We start from the raw sequence: 24,697 nt of genomic DNA, 5'->3' as shown, positions 1-24,697 counted from the left end.
TGATTTGATCACAGTCAGTGTTGTAGCAGTCTTCTGTCACTGAGTGACGATGGTTGATGAAAACAATGGACAAGTATGGTTTTGCCTATTTCTTCAGTGGGATCCCACACATTGTTGTATCGGAGACACCTTCACATTTTCTTGTGAAAGTAATTTGCAATTGACCAGCTTAGATCTGCATTTCAGTCTAGGGGGAGGGTTGTCATGTCAAGTCTGCACAGTTGCTGGGGATCAAAAATCCTGACAACCTTAACTAAATTGTGAGTTTCTCTGCAGACTCATTGAATGGTCAGATAAATTGGTGGTTCATTGTTTTGTCTGGGCTGTGCATCTGCTGAGCCAGTGCATGACAGTCATTTGTACACCGTTAAACTTTAATACTAGGTTTCATACGTTCTGATGTCACAACTTTCAAATCACTTAGTCATGTCAACCAGACTCCATTTTACACTTTCAGCGATTAGCGAGAGCAGTGTCTCCAACCCTTTATCACAACAATGCACTGAGGGATAAAAAAAAGTGGGCAATCATAGCTACCTGTGCTTGTCAACAAGCAATTTTTTAATGCCATCTGCAAGTTAGGAGTAATTCACAGAAGCAGAGTGTATCAGGAAGGAAACCTTTCAAATCAGTTGTGGTGGATTTTCCTTGAAGGACAGTAAAATATGTAAAACATAATTGTCTGTCACGTCTGTTGATTAATCTGTGTGACAGATATGCAGTTGGTTTCATCATTTTTTAAATTTTGATTTTATGCAAATCAGCAGTATATGACACATTCTGTCAATGGTGTGCAGTTGATTGAACTGCTCTGCTGTTTATTACATGCTTGTTTAAAAATACACATAATTTGGGATCATCAACTTTTTGCACATTTGGAAAGTCATGAAATACATCCAGCCATTACTCAATGCTGTCTTTTGCCCTGCTTACAAATAATTCCCCCTTGATGTAGATCTTAGAAATTAATTGATGTTTATTTGTTTTAGTTGTTTGCCAGCCTTATTATCTTGTGATTTATTGTGAAATTGTAAGTAGAATGAAATAAATTTAATCAATGTGTTTGCAGTTTGGTCAATTTTAAAACATCATCAGGCATGATAAATATAACATTGCTAATATTGCACTTGCTTTGCTAGCACTGGTGTGAAATTCTGTTAATGACTCTACAGCAGAGTTATGTTATTTGCACTGCAGTAGAGTTCTGGTATTTACAGTGCAGCAGAGTTCTATTAATTATATGACAGTAGTTATGTTAATTATACTGCCAAAGAGTTCTGTTATTTGCACTGCAGTATGGAATTCTTTTATTTATATAACTACAGAGTTATTTTTTGCACTGCGGCAGACTTCTGGTATTTACACTGCAGTAGAGTCCTATTATATATGTGACAGTAGAGCTGTGTTATTTACACAACAGTAGACGTCTTTAATTTACACACAACACAACATTTTTTGCGTTTCAACATTTGGTCTTATGCAGAATTCCTTATCCGGATTACATTTTTACATAAAATCAATTTATATAACCAAATATTTTACTGAAGCAACTCGGCTTAAGTACCTTGCTCAAAGGCACAATGACTGAGCCCCAGCTGGGAATCAAACCCACAGCCTTTTGAGTTACAAGCCCAGGGCCCAGTACAAGACAGAGTGTTTTGTATTTAGAAATGAATCTTACTTGGGTTTGTATTATGTGACCTTAATACAGTGCCAAAACAAATAGCTGGTAATAATTCCCTATTATAAATTAAATTATAATTTAATATATTTAGTAAAGAAGAGTATCTCAGGGTGAAATGGATTCACTATATCATCTGTACATCTCTTTAAATGGGAAGAAAAAGCATACAGTAAGCTTAATGGACACAGAAGCCGTATGTTGTTTCTATCTCTGAGATTAGTTCCACACCTTGATCTAGGAAATGAGTGTTACTAAAAATGTATTCTACTTCTGGCAGACAGAATTTGCATTGAACAAACAGCCAATTTCAGTCCCTTGAAGGAAAAATTGACAACCCATCAGGGGTGTAATGATTTTGTGAATAAGAACATACAGTTGAGGCCAAAAGTATACATACACCTAGGCTAAAGACATTCAAAATCAATTTTTCACAACTCCACACATTTCATGTTACCATACATTTCCTGTGGTAAGTCAATTAGGGTATCTACTTTATTTCCATAAGAGGTCATTTCAAAATAATAGCTAAGAGATAGATTTATTTCAGCTTTTACGTTCTATATCAGATTTTCAGTGGGTCAAAAGTTTACATACACTTTGTTAATATTTGGTGGCATTGCATTTTAATTGTTTAACCTGAATCAAATGCTTGGGGTAGCATTCCACAAGCTTCTCATAATACATTGCCGGAATTTTTCTCCATTCCTCCTGACAGAACTGATGTAACTCAGTCAGGTTTGTGGGCCTCCTTGCTTGGCCACACTTTTTCAGTTCAGTCTACAAATTTTCTATGGGATTCAGGTTAGGGCTTTGAGATGGCCACTCCAATACTTTCACTTTGTTGTCTTTAAGCCATTTTGTTTCCACTTTGGAGGTATGCTTAGGATCATTGTCCTGCCGGAAGACCCAGTTGCAACCAACTTGTAACCTTCTAGCTGATGTCTTGAGCTGTTGCTTCAGTACTTCTAGATAATCCTCCTTCCTCATGATGCCATCTATTTTCTGAAGTGCACCAGTCCCTTTTCCAGTAGTCTGGAAAAGCATGTAGCATGTACTTCCGGGGGCAAAAGGGAGGAGTCGCCTGCTGCTGGAAGCCAGCGGCGGCTTCCCTATTGGTTAATCGAACTGTCTGTCTCAGTGTGCCGGCTCTCCCTCCCCCTCCCCCACCCACCCCCGACACTCCCTCTGTTGTGACTATCGATTCAATTTAAATGTTCCAATGTAGTCACTTGCATAGGTGGAAAAGAATGTTCTTGATGCGTATCCAGTGAGTGAGCGAATGTCCAAACAATGACGTATGTTTGGGCGATCTTCCCATTCATTGCAGAATGATGATGGTTACAGACAGAAATTGATTACCATGATGAGATGATCGTGAATGTGAAGTGATCCAGATTAGTTGCTGCTTAACAGTTACTTGATTATTATTCCATTGTATTTGCAGTTTATGCTATGCCGTGCTCACGCTTACAGCAAGAACCGTGTGTTCCTCGCCACCTATGCTCAAAAGACTTCCTGTTCACCTGTGACCTATAAACACCTGACTAACATCACCTGACCAAAGTTACCTCATAGACTGAGTAGATACTACCATTTAGTGGTCTAAATGTTAATCTATAAATAAACATGCTAAATGGCTCCTACACACCGGCCCCATAATTGGGTTGGTGTGCACCTGCAATTACCCTATTAAAATTATCAAAGGAGCCAGAAGGTGTATGTTTATGTTGATCTTCAATCTTCTTTTGGCCAGAGGTTACTAGCACATAGCCAAGTTGGGATCTGGTCTTTACCACCAGTCCTTATGCCTCCAACAGCATACAGAGTTTAGTGACAGGCCTTTCCAGGTAGCCCGTCTTGGTTCTCTGTCTCAGGCTCTTCCTGTGGAGCCTCAGGCTCTTCCTGGGTTCTCTGTCTCAGGTTCTTCCTGTGGAGCCTCAAGGTCTTCCCTTGACATCCCAACTTCATCAGAAGACTTCTCATTAAAGTCTTGACTATACTGAGCAATCAACAGATTCTCCACTCAGGTAATGGAAATTCTGTTGGCAGTGACTGTAGGGCAGCTACTCTTCTCCAAGTCACTCTCACCTCCTCTTAGTGGACCGTTCACAACCCACCCCAGTAAGGTTCGGACGGCATAGGGTCCATTGTCACAGCTGTTGATAGTTTCCCATGGTTCAAGAAGCTTTGGGGCATTGGTGCCAATCAGCAAATCCACCTCAGCATCAAGATAGGGAGCTTTGGTCTTTTGCAAGATGAGGCCATCTTCTGAGGTCTTCCTGGGTCACAATGTTGTCTTTGGTGACAGGCATGCTCTTTTGAGTATAGACATCAGGGAGATCAAAAAACCGGTCACTGTTGTAACTAGAGACCTCCAATTAGGTCAAGACAAGGGTGTTCACAGTGTTCTCCTGGCCCATGGTACAGAAAAATATGCTGGTTTTGGTGCCATTTAAATTCAGCTTCCTCATTAGATGTTCTGTACAGAAGGTGGCTGAACTACCTGGGTCCAAGAAAGCATATGTTTCCAAGATGCTGTTTCCACTCTTTGCTTTGACTTGTACCGGTACAATTGAGAGAACACAGTCTTGTTTCTCTGTCCCAGTACGAGCACAGGTCTGCTGAGATACAAGGGCACTGCTTAGTCGTTGCTCTTCAGATGTTTTAAGCTTAGCTGTGATGTGGAGTATTGTGGGATGTTTTAGGTTGCACACACTGCATGTGATGCGATTTTTACAATCCTTGCTTATGTGTCCAGGTTTTAAACAGCCAAGGCAAATTCCATTCTCTCTGAAGAGATCAATCCTTTCACGGTGGGTCATCTTCTTGAGCCGTGCACATTGCTCTAGAGTATGACCACCTTTACATGCACAACAAAAAACAGACTTGCTCATAGATGGAGTGGAAGCCTGCTGCTCTGTATACCTCAGAGGTGTTGATGGCTGCCACAGTGGCAAAGCATCTTTCTTTGCCGACAGCACTCCTGTAGCTCACAGGTAACAGCCCTCCACCTTTCCTTCAACCTGTATGGTAGCTTCACTGCAATGAGCCTGAAGTTGGATGGCACATTCATCTCTTCCATATACTGTAAACTTTCCATCATATTACAGCACCCTCTTAAGAACAATGAAAATCCATGCAGAGAGCCGGCATCCTCCGACTTTATTATAGGCCAGCACAGGGCCTTTTGCATGTAAGCTGCTGCAATTTTCATTTCATTTTCAAAGTGTTCCTTTAAAAGATTCTTGGCTCTTTCATAGCCTTGATCCTCCAGCATATGATAGCAGCAGCTCCTGGCCAACTCTCTTGGCTGCCCTCTGGTGTACTGTTCCATGTAGTATAGGTGATCTTGAATATTTGTTGTTTTTCTTTCAATGCCTTGCTCGAAATCTCTGATCCACATTGCAGAGGGTCACCATCGAATACTGGTATGGCTCTTGGTGGAAGAGATGCTGAGTGTTGTTGTTGAACCAGTTGAGCAGTAATTTCAATTTGGCGTTGAATGATATTGTCGATGTTCTGTCCTGTGTTTCCATGTGACATATGAGTTGTAGGAACATTATGGCTCCTATAGTCCTGTTGTGAGTCACTGAATCCTGTATTGTTTCTTTCTGTCCTATGAGAGATATACATTTGTTGCCTTGAGGAGAAAATGTTTGGGAGTTGGTAGAGTGGACATTGTTCTTGGGTTTGTGCATGCTTGCTTTCTTTAGGACGTCCACCTAGGGATGTTGAATGATGCTGTTGTGACACTGGAACTGGTTGAGGTATGTTTGTATGACGTGCCTGTGATCTCATTTCTCTGCTGCAGTATGAATTCATGCCATCAGATGGTGCCCCTCTGGCACTTCCCACTTGACTGGTTTCCAGTATGGACAACTTAGCACTGGTAGTTGCTAGTTCAGTTTCTATTGCCAGTTGTTCCTTTTTCCTTCTGAGTCTGTCCAGCTCCATGCGCAGGTGTTCCTCTTCTGCTTCTACAGCATGTTTTTTCTCGAGAGCAGCCATGTGTTGAACAAGTGCTGCTCTTTCAGCTTTCACCCTTATACAAGCAGAGGAAGTGGTACTTGACATTTTAGAGATGGCAGATGAGTGAGATTTGCGATTTGTGGAGACATTACATACAATGGGCCTCATTCACCAACCGTTCTTAAGAAGAATTTTCTTCTTAAAACCCACTTACGCAGTTTTCACGAAGATTCTGACATTCACCAATGTTTTCTTATTTGGGATTTATTCTTAGATAAGAACAGAATCTGTGCACACTCAAGATCACACTTACGCACATTTGAGTGCCGACATGTTTGTGCAAAACAATTGGTTATTGCGTTTCCTTCAATCTACAGTCGTATAATATTATAGGATTTAAATTACAATAATATTTTTATCATTTATAATATTTTTTAATAATTATTTTCATTATTTTACAAAGCATTAAGGTGCCAGGTTCCACCTCAGAGGGTGGTTGCCTCAGCGGGAGTTCATTTGTAAATAAATAAATTTTGTCTCAGATTTGACATCAAACCATTTAATTTTACTTCATCAGTTGTGCGCCCTTCTCCGGATACAGCGTTCACTGAACGAGTAATAGCATCCCATGCATCTTTTTTTGTGTTATTTTATGTCCACTACTGATGCTACTAAATATGACAGATCGTTTGCTGTTCACTTTCCACAGCAATATCTCCACTTCAGAACTGCTGAAGTTTTTCTTACGTTTGGAGTCCGGTGCTCCACCGTCTTTAGATTTTCGTTTCGGCATCATTGACTTTGTTCGCTCTCAACTTTTCTTTTCGATTTCTGTGTGCACACGGCCCTGCAGTCTCATGCCCTTTTATGGGGATTGGCGGGGAGTTTACCTATGCTAAATAGTAACAACTGGCACGCGCTTTACATTTACGAGGACAATGGGATTCATCATTTTAAGAACACGTGTGAACAATTCTGCAGTTTAAGAACACGTGAATCTGACGTAGACTTTTCTTAGGATCTTTCTTAAGAACAAATTTAAGAAAAAACCTAGGAAGATATTGGTGAATGAGGCCCACTGTCATCAGGTCCTACGTCAGAGTTCATCACTGATGCATTATCTTTATTTTCATCCTCCATATGACAAGATTTTCCAGCATCCAACAGCTATTCACTTGAATGAGGCAAGAATATTTAATTATTTTTACTTTAGTGTCCAAACCAGGTTTGTTGTTTTTTGTATTCATCTTCAGGCATTGCCATTTCCATTAATGAAGAATGGGTTTCAACATCAACAGTAACAACATTTTCAAAACATCCATTTTGATAGCTTTTTAGTTCAATATGACATTTGCATTGAAATTCAGTTGCAGCCAAGTTCAAAAACGTTCATAAAGTAAGTCCTCGAGCAGAGTTAATCAACGAGTGTGCGTGCGTCACACGCAACAGGACAAGCCAGTTCAAACCGCATAGGCCTGTAGTTCAATGATCCGAACAATCAAATTCCCATACAAAAACACAAGCAAGCCAGACCAAGTGTTCCAATTTCCATTCATATATGCCATGGTTTTTTCCAATAAAAACCAAACTGCATACAACAACTCAATGCACCTCCAAACGTTCGGCAAGAGAAAAGCATAGCTTTCTCGGTGCCTCTCTTACCTTGCCTTCGGATTTGCAGCGGAGTTTTGGCGACTCGTAGTGCTTGTGATGAAGGCGATTCCAATCCTCCAATGCGTCCTTTCCAGCGTCCTTATCCGCTGGATCCTCTGCTCCGTTCTTTTCCTCAGGGCAGGTTCTTACTTATGTTGTGACTATCGATTTAATTTAAAGGAGTACCATGGTGATTTTCACACTTTCTCGGTTTTATGTGCTATTTGCACAAAAGGCATTGAAGAAACACAATGAGCAAAGTATTAAATATGTCCGTTCTGTATTCTTGGAGAAATATGCGTTTTAAATACATCGTCCTATTTTCAACCGGTTGAGAAAGTTGTCATTTTGCTACGTCATTAATACAGTAACCACTCCCATTTCCACGCCCCGTAAAGAAATCTGACAGGACACACCGTCCTGCTGTTCAGACAATGCAAATATTTGACTAACGTTAGGTTCACTTAAATTAGAGTGCCTTTAGATTATTTCTGGTTATATTCATTTAGCTAGCTAGCTAACGTTAGCTAGCTAGGAGGTTTGCTTTCATAAGGCAATGTTATCGATAACGTTAGCTTGCTAGTTTGCTTTTATGAGGACGTTATAGTTGTGCTTTTATCTTAACTTGGCTAGCTAGATATCAAAAATTATCATTAGATATAAGTCAACGTCCTTACCTTAGCTATCTACCGATACTTGATATACTAGCCCTACTAAGCTAGCTAGCTTGTGAAAATTCAGTCTCCCAAAGAGAGCGCATATCATGGGGGTAGCTATGGTAACGGGGCACGGTCTGTCAATCATAGCTAACTGACAGTTCTCATTACCACGCCCAGACGGTTCGGGTGAATTTTTATCGTGGGAAATTTAGGCTTAGAAAAATACGTTTTAAAGTACATTGAAATGACTGAAGAATAAAAAAATTATGCACATTTGTTTTGTTGTTGCCTGAAGACAACTGGGAAGTGTTACGTTCAACCACCATGGTACTCCTTTAAATGTTCCAATGTAGTCACTTGCATAGGTGGAAAAGAATGTTCTTGACGCCTATCCAGTGAGTGAGTGACTGTCCAAACAATGACGTATCTTTGGGCGATGTTCCCATTTATTGCAGAATGATGATGGTTACAGACAGAAATAGATTACCGTGATGAGATGATCGTGAACGTGAAGTGATCCAGATTAGTTGCTGCTTAACAGAGTTACTTGATTATTGTTCCATTGTATTTGCAGTTTATGCTATGTCGTGCTCATGCTTACGGTAAGAACTGTGTGTTCCCCACCACCTATGCTCAAAAGACTTCCTGTTCACCTGTGACCTATACACACCTGACTAACATCACCTGACCAAAGTTACCTCATAGACTGCGTAGATACTACCATCTAGTGGTCTAAATGTTAATCTATAAATAAACATACTAAATGGCTCCTACGCCCTCTGTTCCGTGTGTGCTGCAATCTCAGTCCCGAACACACCAGCGAAACGGACAAAGCTATCGAGCTAACCCAAATTACCTGCTAAAAACAGAATTATGGACAAATTCGAAGAAGATTTTAATTATGTTATATCACAGACATGCCAAATACATGGAGTGACTTTGTTGAAGGACCTTCAGCGCATGTGTTTGGATACGCTGTTATCGAACAGAGATGTACTTGCTTGCTTGCCTACAGGATTTGGCAAAAGTTAAAATTTTCAAGCGTGGCCAACGGTATGCAGTCTGCTATCAAATATATACCCAGAAAAATGGCCAGAAGAAGCAATGGTTTTGATGTTTGCCCATCACAATCAATAATGGAGGAGCAAGTGGAATTGTTGAACCAAAATGGAATTAAATAAATAAATTTATCAGCGATAAATAAATTGTGTTTGTTTCTTTTATTCTCGAACCGCAGACTCTGCATATCTCGGTGATGAACTTTGATGGTGTGGTCGGTGCTCTGACATTAACACCATTTTCCCCAAATAGTGGCAAACGGTTGCGGGGCTGTGGAAAAGTTTGCCTTGGTAATGTTTTTCCGGTGCACACCAAAATTGTCACCACATTTGGAGCGCCGCCCCTCTGCACTCTAATTGGTTGGGAAAATACAACTATCCCGGGAAGGTTAGCTCCTTCGTTTATGCCTAGAACGTTAAGGTATCGGCCAGGCTCTGATAAATGAAGTGAAAAAAGAGACTGGCTCGCGAGGCTACTTTTCCAGCAAAACACCCCCAAAACATGATGCTGCCACCCCCATGCTTCACATTTGGGATGGTGTTCTTCAGATTAAAAGCCTCACCCTTTTTCCTCCATACATAGTGCTGATCATTATGGCCAAACAGTTAAATTTTTGTTTCATCTGACCAGAGAACACTCCTCCAAAATGCTAGGTCTTTGTCCTGGTGATCACCTGCAAGCCTCATTCTGGCTTTTTAATGCTGGTCTTGGAGTAGGGGCTTCTTCCTTGCACAACAGCCTTTCAGGCCACGGTGATGTAGGATTCTCGTAATGGTGGATGTAGATACGTTGGTACCTGATGCCTCCAACTCCTTCACCAGTTTCATTGTTGTTGTCTTGGGGTTCAGTTTCGGACCAAAGTTCATCCAGCCCTGGGAGTTCATTTGTGCCTCCTTCCTGAACGTTGCAGCGTCTGTGTGGTCCCAAGATTTTTATATTTGCATACAATTGTTTGTACAGATACTAGTGGTACCTTCAGTTGTTTGAAAATTGCTCCTAAGGAGGAACCGGACTTGTGGAGATCCAGAATGTTTTTTCTGAGGTCTTGGCTGAGTTGCTTGGATTTTCCCATCGTATCAAGGACAAAAAGGCAGTGGCTCTAAAGGTAGGCCCTTAAATACAACCACAGGTGCCAATTAACTCCCAATTAACTTCTAATTATGACAATTGGCCAATCGGAAGCTTCTAAAATGGCATTACATCAATTTCTGGAATCTTCCAGACTGTTTAAAGAGACGGTCAACTTGGTGTATGTAAACTTTTGACCCACTGGAATTCTGATATAGTGAATTAAAGCTGAAATAAATCTATCTTATCAATTGTTTTAAAATTACCTCTGATGTGAACAAAGTAGATGCTCTAATTGACTTGCCAAAAGAAATGTATGGTAACATCAAATGTGCGGAGTAGTGAAAAACTGAGTTTGAATATCTTTAGCCAAGGTGTATGTAAACTTTTGGCCTCAACTGTGTGTATGTACACACCCAGGCTTGTGAATGAGCTGTGTGTTTCACATCAGTGCCTGTCAGTTACACATCAATGTGCCAGCATGGTACACATCAATATGTCCGTGAATTATACATCAATGTGTCTGCATGATACACATAAATATGTCTGTGAGGTAAACATCAATGTGTCTGCATGATACGCATCATTATGTCTGTGAGGTAAACATCAATGTGTCTGCATGATACACATCATTATGTCTGTGAGGTAAACATCAATGTGCCAGCATGATACACATCAATATGTCTGTGAGGTAAACATCAATGTGCCAGCATGATACACATCAATATGTCTATGAGGTAAACATCAATGTGCCAGCATGATATACATCAATATGTCTGTGAGTTAAACATCAATGTGCCAGCATGATACACATCAATATGTCTGTGAGGTAAACATCAATGTGCCAGCATGATACACATCAATATGTCTGTGTTCTACCCAGCTCTCACTGCGGGTGCTGCTCTTGTTTGTGGGCGATACTCTTTATTTCTAAGTGCACTACAACTCCCAGCTAGGTCAGCAATCATAAACGCTAAATATATTCTAAAGTAAACTAATCATTGTTTACCAGAAAAAGAAATTGACAGCATTTCACACATAGAAGCCATTTTTCAACAATTTTCCTCTTTCTTTCACACACTCACACACACACACAGACCATATGAATGTGCACACACACCATTACAAAGCAGAGACCAGATAATCTATTTTTATAAAAGATGTCCAACGTGATGAGCAACATTACTCCATTTCTACAGTGTGTTTCTGACAGACTGGCCACATGTCTATCAGAATGTAAAACATTATCTGAGGTGTAGTGAAAGGAGAGGACTGGAACCAGCAAGACAGAGCAGGAGAGATGGGACGCCACTGCCACAGAGCCATGATTTGTGTGTGGAGTTGATCTCAGGGGAGCCATGCTCTGCATGTGTCATTTCTCTTCAGAGTAATTTGGAGCAGGTTAGATGTGTATAGAAAAGGGTGATAGACTGCCCAGGGTTTTTGGTCCCCTGTTTTACACAGGTAGGGATGGGGAGGATCTATCCAGCTGTCCATCTCTTTCATCTCATGCCCATAACCCCCAAGGTTATTTAGACATTATATCTTTTTTCCTGCATATTTGTAATGCTTTTTCTGTTCCTTACCATTTCAAATGCCCCAGTCTTATCTGGACCGTCTCATTGCTGCTACATGGTCCATCAAGCACAAGCACCCTCAGAAAAATGTGCATAGCCAGCCACAGCGTCTTTCCATTTTGAAGCCCTCCAGCATAGTCACTGCTCTAGAGTACTGCACTTACTATAAAGCTTGAACATATGGGCTCTTCGACTGGGGGGTTGCTGCTCTCACACAATAAAGTGCGGAGTACCCTACCGTCAGACGGGGATAGAGGTCACCATTAACAGAGGAACTTAAGTGTCATGGTTCTGTGTTTTCCTGTCTGTGTTTCCCTTGTTGGGCCGCCAGATGGCGGCACTTCTGTTTTGTGTCCTGCTCCCCCCTGTTAATTGTATTATTGTTGTCTCGTTATTCTATCATTGTTCCCACCTGTGACTTGTTATCCCCTCCTTTTCTGGTTTGATTGTTTTTTGAGTTCACCTGTGTCTTGTTACCCCCTGTCTATTTAAGTTCTTTGTTCCCTTGACTCGGGTGCTGGTTCCTTGTGTTTGTTCCCGACTTGTGTTTCAGACCGTATGTACCTGCCTGTGTTTTTGACCTGTTTGTGTTTGTTTGACTTACTTGTACTCTGCCTGCCTGTGTTCTGCCCTGCCTGTGTTTTTGAGTTCCTGTTGTTTTCTGTTTCATTAGATATTTTTTGAGTTTGTGTTTTTGCCCATCGTGGCCTTTTCTGTTCCCTACTTGTTTGCCTGTCGTGTAAGTAAAGTCTTTGTTAATTTTCCCTTTTGAGTTTGTGTTTTTTTTCCCTCTGCGTTTGGGTCCCCCCTACCCGTACCGTGACACTTAAGTATAACACTACACCTAAATTATGTATATTATGGGAGATGTTGTGCACTGAACGGGTCACAGTACGGAAAATTCGATTTTAGGGAATGAAGAAATGACATCTGTGACAACAACAGTGTAGACAAATTAAGGTTAAGGCTAAGGTTAAGCTACAAGGCTTCAATTACACAAAATGGACCCTACCTAGTTGATGCTTTGTCTCTTTACATCATAAATTAAAATTTAAATTACCACTGAATGTCATTTTATTAACTGGACTGGAAACTAATCACACAACATGTACTGAGTATAAGTACAAATTTGTATAAGTAAATAATTGGAATGTTAACTAATATGACTTGGATTATATTCACTAAGACGGTTCAATAAAATTGCAGTTAAATTGTTTTAATGTCTATCACAAAAGCAAGAGGTTTCACAAAGCAAAAACTATTATTAACATTATTACTTGGACATTAGAACTTGCTTCAACTTTATACAGTCCAGGCAAACACTGGCAAAAAACAAAACAAAAAAACAAACAAACCATGAAACACTCCCGCCATTTATTGTTGGCCCCTGGTCTTTAGTGTTTCCTGCTGAAATTTTCTCATCAATATCTAGGAATTGATACCACAAATGCTATCTGCCCATTTTCTTTGTCAATTTTGGCTTTTGGACTGCAAACAACGTGGCACTCTTGGTAAATCAAATGACCTTTTGGTCTTAGTGAGAATGATAGCAATGGATTGCATTTTATGCATTTGTTAGTGAGAAACCAGTAAACTAGCTACATGACAGCATTGCAAACTTTAAGGAGAGCTTTAAGGAAGTAGGTGGCAGTGTGGTAGTGCAACCAAATGTTTGCATGTTTGATTCCCCGGTAGGTCACTGCTGTTGATACCCCTGAGCGAGATACTTAATCTTCATTGCTTCTGTATATATCCAGCTGTGTAAGCAGATACTATGTAAAAAAGCAAAAGCAGTGCAAGTTGCTCAGTATAAGAGTGCCTGCTAAATGCTCATAATGTAATATAATGTAAGTAAGAGACAGGAGGCAGAACTTACTGAATGCTCAAACTGCCAGACAACGAAAACTATAAAATTATAAAGCAGCTAACCTACATTTCTCAACGCATATGATCAGACAGCAAGCCGGGGAGAAGGTTACCATCTCAGAATGAGACCGCAATTAATAGGAATGGGAAATATATAATAAAATGCATTTTAATGGAAAAATACAAAATAGTTCCCAACCATGTACCCGTAAACAAAATTGTTGGTATATTGGGATGGCAGGTATGCCATCCCGCCAAGTTACGACTTGGCGGGGGCATGCCCCATACCTATACAGCACCGAGAGTTTGGCACTTTTCAGGGTAACCCACAGAAATAACCACAACAGCCACAGACACCCAGCCCTTAAAAACATTCAATTCTGTACATTCTGACCCCATTTCAACAGACAGATTTCATAAACAACTTCACATGCCCACACAACAAAGCCCCAAACTAAAGGGACTTTGCGTTTTCTCCTTCTTCTTCTCTTTCTTCTTCTTATTCTTCTTCTTCTCATTCTTATTTTTCCTGCCGCCTATCCCACTAACAACATGTCTCCCCATTGGACATTTTACAGACACTAGCCAAATCTTCACCTACACGACCCAATCAAAAACTTGCATACACACGCAAAATACCCATACCTTTTCACTCTGAAACATTTCCAGTTTAAACAGCTAGTCTGCCTGTGGCCTAGTGGGCAAGGTTACAGTCTTAGGAACATGGGGTCCTAGATTCAAGCCCAGCTAGGGACACGTTTCTTTAACCTGCTTTTACCCTCACTAATAATTGTCTACTACTTCTCAATTATTGCTTTTGCACCATATCTACCCGCCTTTCACCGAACGTATACACTGCATTATGACCACCCATATGCATTTCATGATGGCAAATGTATTCCTTTTATTAAAAAGTTACACCAGTTGACCACTGTGCCATTTCTACTAACTATATTTCTCTACCGTACAAAACCTTCTTATCAGCAAACGCCACGTTTCTACATTCATGTTACCTCGCCCTGTTCTCTATCTAGCCACATACAAACAATTACTACGTATGTACATTCTGCAACTCCCCATTAAAACATTACATTTAAAATCATGACTCACTCATAATTATAACTACTAGTACTGAACATGAGAAAAGCACATCAGTGCAATAGATTTCACATGTTACTTAACCCTCCACTTTAACGACTGATGCTTTATACCGACTGTTATAAATACCGTTCGATAAGGAAACTAAGCTCGCTCATGGTGACTTCATTTACTTCGCACTATAGTCTGTGATCATGTCAACCTCACCTACATGCCCACTCTGCTAAAAACATATTGTTTCAACTACGCAATTTCATAATTTCCCCTAATTTCTCTCACACTGTTGTTATTTTTTCATATGAAAAGCCTGCTGGGACATATGCGTCTGCTCCTATTCTCCACTATCAAGTTTTCCAGTTCTAGCTTAGCAAAACAGTGAAGAGGATTCCTACCTGCAGATAAGCCTATCAAAATGCCTTATAAACCTTACAAACACCAAAAGTGCATCTCCACGAAATAACAGACAACGGAGCAGGACAGAAGGGTACACAAGTTGCGACCTAGTTCCACGGGCTTGCTGATTCTTTTGTCAATCAGGGCTTGTTGGATGGCCGTCAAATCCGTAAGTACATACACTGGCCATATTTCACCTGCGTTTCTCATGCGTTTACACCTACGCCACCGCACCCTTTGTCACAGCTACTGTTTTACATATATAGCAAACCGAAACTGCTAAACGGTACACGCTCATCAGACTGTACAAATTCACAAAGCATACAGATACAGGCATATAACATATTACACAAGGTACAACCATGCATACACATTTCAAATACATGTATTTAATATACTGCCAATCTCTGGCCATAAACTATAAAACTAAAGCCATTATAAGAGAGTGCTAAACTACAACCTGTCCATTATCACAAGATGAAAACTCAGAAAAAGACCATCCCTTTCTGAAATATCTAAATATTTAACTGTACTTCATGAATTCTTTCTCATTGAAAATGAATAGAATAAACAGCGGATGAATCAGCCAATGCAAAGACTGCAGGCAATGGGCATTCCTAGGGAATGTTCATCTACCCCCAGGACTACTTTGATGGAAGCTGATAAAATTATTTTACCTAAATGTGAACACATTTACCACTGAAACACCACACTCTGAATTTGCTCTAATAGAAGGAGAATGCACGTATTCACTGCTAAGTCATCCATCAACACTGCCTGACTGATATTGATTGGTTATGCTTTGGTAGAGAGTGTGTATTTGAATGGTTAAGCTGTGGGGATGGTGTGGGTATTTGATTTGGTATGCTGTGGGAAAGACTGCTTAATTGACTGGTTAAGTTGTGGGAGAGCATGGGTATTTTATTGGTTAAACTGAGGGAGAGAGTGTGTATTTTATTGGTTAAACTGAGGGAGAGAGTGTGTATTTGACTGGTTACGTTGTGGAGGAGAGTGTATTTGCAGTTATATTGTGAGGAAGCGCACATTTCATTGGTTATATGGGAAAATGTGTATACTTGACAGGTAATGCTGCACAGTGAGAGAATGTATTTTACTGATTATGTTGCACACTGTCAGAGCGCATACATCAGATTACTTAAATGGCACACTGACAGTGTGTATTAGATTAGTTATTATTCACACTGAGAAACTGTGTGGATTTGACTGAACATGTTGTACACTGAGAAAATGTATAAGGAATCCCCCTACACTAAAAATGAAAGGCTATTTGAGATAAGATAGATGACTGGGGTACATAAAAAGTGGAAAATGGTTTTGGAAAAATCCTTTACAACCGATCCTGTAAAGCATCACAGTTACCTCACAAACATCTTAAAGGCATGGTAATGTGAAGATTAGCTTGTTTTGTCGATCCGACGCAAGCGCTAGCTGCAACATCATGGTCGGTACGTGTGCGTTCGTGTGGTGGGTGTGAAGTGGCCGTAGGTATAGACTACCCATGTGTAGAAAGACCCGGTTTATCCTTGAGGACAAAATAAACTATCTTTCTATCTATCTATCTAAACCTATTTCACTCTATGGTTTTCCTTCTAAACGCTTATCTTAGGAAAGCATTTCTAAGCTGAGATGGTACTCAGACTAACTGTGGTTATGTCATTGTGATCAGGAAATAATTAAACAACAGTCATCCAAAAACATTGCTTTAGCTTCAGCAGCAACATGAACATTAATAATCAGACAAAAAAATCCTATTTAAAAAAACCATGCTGTTTTGCCAATGTTTTAAACATCACCATAATGGTAAAACTGGATTAAGTAGTTGGAGTAGTACTCAGACTACAGAAGAGCCACCTGTATCTGTCCATGGTTCTGAAACCTGCTAGCCCCATTACCACCAGGACTTGTTATGGGCACAAACTTGAACTTCTCTTTTATCATGTCAAAACCAAGCAGAGCACCTTCAAAACTAAATTAAACAAGTATTTCCACACAAGTGATTGGTGTATTTGTTGTGAATGTTGTGTAGTTCTGCAACTACTTCCAAAGAACACAGTGAGAGAGAGAGAGAGAGAGAGAGAGAGACCATGATAAGGATAGTTAACTCTTCAATAAAGGAATACTATTCATTGTACAAAGCACTTAGACTGCAGAAATATTCACATAAGAAATAGGATAATGTAATTAAATGCATTCATTGAGGAGTGTGCGGTGACTATTATTTTTTGCCAGATTTCCTTTTGTATTCCCACTGCAAAGTGTCTTTGTGATGGTGTCTCTGTAAAAGGTGCTATACGAATAAAATTGAATTGAATTGAACACCAAGAGCAAAAATACGTCGCAGGGAATCAAAATAGTTTGGTATGTTGAACTGCCCTACAACATATAGGTGCACCAAATGCGTAAATAAGACCACAATTCATAATTTAAAACACAATGCTTGCCAAATCAGTGAAGCTTTGTGACATTGTGGAAGAATAATTTATCTTTCTCGTCACATTTATTTGTCTCGCGATCTCATAATACATGTGGTCGTGCTCCGCTTTGCCTGACAGAGAGCCACTGTGGTATTCTGGAAGGATACTGAACACACGCATTGCCATAACCCAACGCAGTGATGGGCTGACATCTGTGCTCCATCTGACAACGACAGATCGGTACTCAGTGTTCACGTTCTCTCACTTCCAGGACAGCCTCTGCCGCCCTTTCCCTGGAGCGTAGCACTTCTAACGTTTCTTCTCCTTTTCAAGCGAAAATATGATCTAATACTTCAGCGGACACCGACACGGAGAACGACTTTGTAATGTTATCAGATAACGTGTAAACAGATAAACAAATAACAACTGGTTATTTGTGTATGCAGTGATTCGAGTAGACCTGCTATCGCTAAAAGGCTTGCGGACTCCTAATTCCCACCCTTGCGCACAGAGGCGCTGGGAACTCCGTATCCACACGGAGTCCTTTCTAATAAGACATGGGCATGCAGGCAGAATACAAACCAGGAGTCCGAAGACGAAACAGAAGACCACATGTCCTTGCTGGAAAACAGAGAAGCTAAAGGACGCTCTTTTCTTTAAATAACACATTTCGACAAGCTAAGAGCTATTGCACCGTACGTAATCGCGAATATATGGGGCAATAGTAGTTCCAGAAAGCCATTTTGACTTAAATTACTTAAATGATTTTACTTAAACTCAGCGTTATGGACACAAGTAAAACACAACATACACAGCAATTCAGCATCCAGCGTCTGAACTGACGTCATATTTTTTAGAGCAAAAGGAAATAAACTAAACAGAAATTAAACAGCCATTCAAACCCCACATATATACCGCTAACAGACATACACCCACTAATAATAATACAGGTGAAAGGCTATGTGGAATGACCTGGTCTGTGACGTACTCACCATGAGTAACGGGGAGTTGTGGTTTAGTGTGTGGTGAACGGTGATGGTCCAGCCAATGTGGTTATAAGCCCGCACTCTGCCCTCCGGCCCGCGTGCCCATCTACCAGGCCAGCATTCCAACAGGCTGCAGCTGAGTCAACCAAGTGCCCACGAGCAGTGGTAATGAGTTGCGCGAGAAACCCGAGGCGGCACCCATCTGCAATAGCATCGGATGAGTCAGACAAGCAGAGCGGAAAGTACTTTTGTGTGTATTGAACGTGAGAAAGGAACCGTTGTATAAAATATACAGTGTGTGCTTAGTTCCATCGTTGAAGATACCAAGTGATCGGGGATAGTACAAAGCATTAAAAAAACATGCTCTGCAATATTAGAGGTATCCTTGGCTACCACATTTATCAGATGAAGACAACAATGACGCCCTTTGACGCGATAGAAATGCGAATACCTTGTCTTATGTTACGCGTTTGCACACGATTCTCAAATGTAACTTAAAACACGATATTTTTCCGCGAAAAACGATGTAACTGCCACAATTTGTTGAACAGACAGTCGATATACCTCTGTGGTAACAGATTATCTGTCACCTGTCGGTGCAGCACCACGTTTGTCGGTATGAATGAAAGAAATACATTCTGTAGAATTACTCAGTTTGGCATACATATATGTCTGCATCATCCTAGTCTTTCATTAGGCTGCCGCAGATTTCGTTGCTCCAAATGCACGTTCGAAGGAAATGGACAATTTTACAGTCACCTTACCTAATTTGGCAAATGCAACTGGTGTTGAAATACGCCTACGATTCCCATCCTCTGTAGGTTGTACAGAATTCCCTGTGCAAGAAAACACTTTCCCATTTCAAAGGACGATAAACTGCGGGTCGCTAGTAAAATTATCAACAGATTGCAACGCAGAGATGGTCTGGGGAAGCAGCCAAAGCCAAGTCTACGGAAGAGATTGCTACCGTTTTCCAAATAGGAAAGAAAGGGGGGGATGTGAACAAAAAACACCGTTTGCCAAAGCCGCGCGCATTTTTAACCCGTGTAAAACACAAGTGAAGCGTTTCCTCGCTTTAGCCTCAGACTGGGAGCTACCACAGTGCATCAGTAACCATGGGAATGGGTTTGATTAGATTTGTCTACACTGCTCTCGCGCGCACTTGCTCCCGCTCCCTGCCGCAGAGGTGGAAATGGTTCTTACCATCTCTGCTCGAGGACATATCAACACTGCCGCGCTGATTTAAAGAGACAACCGACCAGGTTTTATTTCTGGCACATATAGTCCGGAAACTCACAAAGAGCTTTCCTTACTATATTTCATATAGTATTTATATAAAAAATTGAATTAATAAAAAAACTCGATATTCCATTTCTTCGTGAAACAGTTTGGGAAAGGTGTGCATGCGTTTCGTTGTGCTCGTGTGCAGCGTTCGAGCTAATATGCGTGTGTGCGCGCAAGTTCTTAATAAAAGAAACGAGATACACGTTTGAAATATTTTAAATAAAAAGTTGAAGTCTGAAGTGGAACCATACAACTAGATCACAACTGTTAATTTATCTCCCGCTGATGCGAAACATTCAATCACACAAGCTCTGTTAGAAAGATAATGGTTTAGGCTTAACAATAATTTCAGTTACAATATGCCACATTTACTAATTTAATGTTATAATAATACTCAGGATGATACAGATGATACACTGCATGCAGTTGCAACTTTTTCTGTGATGTATTTTCTATAATCTAGAAGAGATGGTTTTATGCCTTACAAATACAACGAGCACACTCTGTATTCGTGAGGGTCTATCCAGGTGGAGTTTATGATGTCATAATGGTCATAATGGACCAGTCTTTGGTCATCCCCCCACCCACACCGCACCCCTGAGTTTTTGACATCATAATAGGGCATTATTTTTTTCTATCACCATAAACATAATATCCAGGACACGGTTACCCCTTATTCATTACCATAACAAAAGCAGCATCATATATTAAATCCTCTGCGTGGTTCAAAAAAAGATTTAAAACTGTATGCCACAATTTATAGATAAATTACCTACACCAAAAGCAATCGTTTATTATATGTGATGACAAATTCATTTACAATTATTAAACAAAGCTTCAATCTCATATGTAATGCATCTACTTTTTGTCTCTATTTCATCTACTTGCAAAATCAATATAATCTAATTATCGGATTCAAACTGATCTCACCTATTGTTCTTTTAAAATGTTTTCTTACGGGATACAATGTTTGACATTGCTGTATATTGTAGTCATGTCATTTTCCCCTCTACTTGCTTCTCTGTTTAGTACCTGTGTGTAGCTCATTCGTTTCTGCCTTGACTCAAAACAAGGGTGATTGGTTTTCATCCTGCCCCCTTGTACAGATGTGTCTCTTCTCTTGAATACATAACAGAACATAGCATTTTCCTTCTCTGAAGGCTTGAACTGCATATCCCAATAGGCTCAATCATTAAAAGAGCCAAATCAGCCTTATATCTTATACCTATGATTGAGGATTAGGGCTTTGGATGTTGGGTGGCACACTCTTGGGGAGCTTTAAATGTAGAGGGACCCAGTTCTCATTTCAAATCCTGGCCACACCAGTGTCAACTGTAGGAGGTGCATAACTGGCTGTAGCAATCACCCTGGGTGAGGGTAAGGGAGGGATGCATTCAGATTACTGGCTTGCACAGTCTCATTGTGTGAGAGCCAATCCTTTGGTCGATTGGCTGCTTGAAATCTGCCTTTGTTCACTGCCAGTTGAGAGCATTCCTCACATTAAAGGGGAATTGCACTTTATAACACTTATGTTTCTCATGACTGATATTGTCCTTCTAATGAATGTGTCGCCCTTCATTTTTCGATTAGTTATTTCATTATGTTAATATTTTACACTGTTTTGTTGTTTTCCTTTACAAATGCAGGAAGTAGACCCAGGCAGTTTAGTGTCGAACTCAAGGATGCCTATCATTGCGCGACTTCTTATGTGGGCGTACCTGCAGGCAATAACTTTAGGTTAGTTATAGAAATAGTGTTGTATGACTACTAGCTAGCAAAACTGAAAATGTCTGAGGACGAAAGATATTTTGTTTTTGATCATGGGATTGTTGTGCCCTATCGATTCGAGCCAGAATACACAGAAGAAGAGCTGGATAATTTGCAGGCTGATCGTGCGAAAGCGAGTCAGGAGCGGGCCGAGGTTGAGGAAACACAGGCTATTCCCAGGACAAACGGCAACTGGTGGTAGACATCCTATGTATCACAGACAGATGCGATAACGTTAGCCAGCCTGCATAGTACCTATCTCGAGCAGTTCGACCAACGATCGGAAAATAGTGGGTACAGCTCCAGGCTTCAGACGGTCGCCTTGGTAGTCGATGCCTTCAAAGTGGTCACTGCATACCCTTAGTCCTCGTTTGCGAACTTCTTCAGCTGTTATGTTGGGGTGTCTGATTACATCCAGCCATGTCTGGCACAAAGTTTCATCGCATGGAAAACTATGAAAATGTGCTTTCAAGTCAAGTTTAACGGGGGCATTATAACAACCGGGTACAATGCACCTCATTATTACACCAATATCGCATGTGAGTGTCTGGGTGGTTTGTGTGACGATGGACTACTTACCAGAAGGTGCGGTTCTTTTTTTGGGTTTTAAAATTTTTTTATTTTGTGGTAGTTCCCCATCGGCTTCACGGTGTGACTGTGGGCCCCACGGTATTTTAGTTACTGTAATGTTATGTGTTGTGTCCCTGTGGCCTTGGATGGGGATGATGTTTAGAGAGTGAGTGTGGTCAATACAGGTCCAGCTGCGTCCCCCAGGGAAGACTGCTAATTGTATGCGGTGCGAATGTGTGCAATTGAGACTTGTTGGGGTGTAATTTTCACAGAGTGTAGTGTACAGTGTGTGTGTGTATGTGTGTGTGTGAGGCATGATTGTCAATTAGACGCACATGCTACCCTGAGAGTAAAGCTGATGCTGTCCATGGTCCTGCAGGCCTCCCATGTAGCTGAAGTACTAGGTGCTGTATAGACAGCATCCTCATGAATGCTAGAGCAGCTCTCTCTCTTGCCTCACCATTCCTGGCAGGACATTCACTCTCCCCTTAGGTTCGAGCCGGGGGAGAATGCGGCAAGGACAAGAGCCAGGAAAGGATAAGCAGCCACACTGTCTGGGAATAAAATTGATGCTGGTCTCACAGGTGGTGTGCATATATGTATGTGTGTGTGTGTGTGTGTGTGTGTGTGTGAGTGTGTACGTATGTGTATGTATATATATATATATATGTGTGTGTGTGTGTGTGTGTGTATGTATAGACAAACAGACAAATTAAAGGAAAACCCTGAATAAATGAGTAGAGAAACATAGCAAATGCATATGTTTCCATACGTGTGTACTGCATTATATCATGCTTTATGGCATGTATAAAAATGCTAAGCAGGCTCAGCTGATCTTGGATCAAGATGCCAACAGGAAAAGATCTAAGTGACTTTGAAAGAGGGTTCATTATTGGGGCACGGATGGCAGGAGCTTCAGGCGACATAGCTCAGGAGGTAAGACCGATTGTCTGGCAGTCGGAGGGTTGTCGGTTCAAACCCCGCCCTGGGCATGTCGAAGTGTCCTTGAGCAAGGCACCTAACCCCCAACTGCTCTGGCGAATGAGAGGCATCAATTGTAAAGCGCTTTGGATAAAAGCGCTATATAAATGCAGTCCATTTACCATTTACAAAGACTGCGCCACTGGCAAAGGAACTGTGACTAAACTGACATCTGCATTTAGATCTATGGGAAAGACATCAGTAAATAGGGTCATAAATTGTCATCAAAAGCGCACATTCGATGACTGTGATGCTCGTGCATTAGTGTGATATGTAAGGAAAAACAGATGAGCAACTCTTCCTCCGGTGACTAACAATGTCAATGCAGGATGTAATCAGACAGTTTCAGCAAAAGCAGTCCCTCGACAACTACATAGAGAGGGATATTATAGTAAGGTTCGAGTGCATTAACCCCTCGTTACAAAGACGATTGTGCATTTGAGAGTTCAGTGATGCAAAAGCCATTGGCACTGGTCAACAGAGATGAGGAAAAAAGTGTTATGGTCAGATTAATCATCCTTCACCATATTCTCGACAAGTGGGCGAGTGCATGTGTGGCATACACCAAGAGAACGGCAAAGGCCTGAATTCTTTAACCCCGGAGTGAGGGGTTCCGGTGGCTGTTATGCTGTGGGGGGCATTTTCCTGGCATGGTTTGGGTCTTGCCTCCTTAGAGGGAAGGGTCACTGCAAATCAAGTTTTTCTGAGGGATTACCTTTATCCTAAGATGAAACATTTAAATCCTGATTGAAGTGGTCTCTTCCAGGATGACAGTGCCCCCATCCGAAGGGCATGAGGGGTCACTGAATGGTTTTCTGAGTATGAAAATGATGTGAGTCATATGCTATGGCCTTTATGGTCACCAGATCTCAACCCAATTGAACACCTATGGGAGATTTTGGACTGATGTGCGAGACAGCTCTTTACACCACCATCATCAAAACACCAAATGGTGGAATATCTTTTAGATGAATGGTGTTCCATCCCTCCAGTAGGGCTCCAGAGACTTGTAGAATCTATGCCAAGGTGCATTGAAGCTGTTCTGGCAGATTGTGGTGACCCAACACCTTACTAATACACTTTGTTGGCTTTTAAAAAAATTTGTTGCCCACCTGCATATATATATATATATATATATATACACTGAACAAAAATATAAACGCAACACATTTATTTTTGCAGCCATTTTTAGCGTGTTTATTTCATACCTAAAAAATTTGTTCTATGTGCACAAAGATCTTATTTGTCTCAAATTTTGGCCACAGATTTGTTTATATCACTGTTAGCTAGCATTTCTCCTTTGTCAAGATAATCCATCTCCTGCACAGGTGTGGCATATCAAGATGCTGATTAAAAGCCACGATCACTACACAGGTATTCCTTATGATGGGGTCAATAAAAGGCTACCCTAAAATGTTGAGTTTTTTGTTGTTCAACACCATGTCACAGATTCCTCAAGAGTTAAGAGATCATGCAATTGGTATGCTGACTGCAGGAATGTCCTAGAGCTGTTGGCAGAGTAATGGGTGTTCATTTCTTTACCATAAGCCAGTGTTGTTTCAGAGATTTTGAAAGTTCGTCCCACAGGTCTCCCAACTGCAGACCATGTGTAACCACACCAGCCCAGGACTGCCACATCCGACTTCTG

General features: G+C 40.9%; 1 protein-coding gene across 1 annotated transcript in view; it reads right to left on the bottom strand.

Annotated features, from left to right (window-relative positions):
- LOC118217991 (adhesion G protein-coupled receptor A1-like) overlaps positions 1 to 24,697 on the bottom strand; it is a 48,438-nt gene that overhangs the window by 11,909 nt on the left and 11,832 nt on the right. The window contains exon 4 of the mRNA XM_035400282.1: positions 7,316 to 7,455. Coding sequence (XP_035256173.1) covers positions 7,316 to 7,455 — 140 coding nt within the window. The remainder of the gene's footprint in view (positions 1 to 7,315; positions 7,456 to 24,697) is intronic.

This window comes from Anguilla anguilla, chromosome 2 (genome assembly GCF_013347855.1).
Source record: "Anguilla anguilla isolate fAngAng1 chromosome 2, fAngAng1.pri, whole genome shotgun sequence".
In the NCBI taxonomy this organism is placed as follows: Eukaryota; Metazoa; Chordata; class Actinopteri; order Anguilliformes; family Anguillidae; genus Anguilla; species Anguilla anguilla.
The sequence above is the reverse complement of the archived record's forward strand: the minus strand, read 5'-3'. Positions and strand labels throughout refer to the sequence as shown.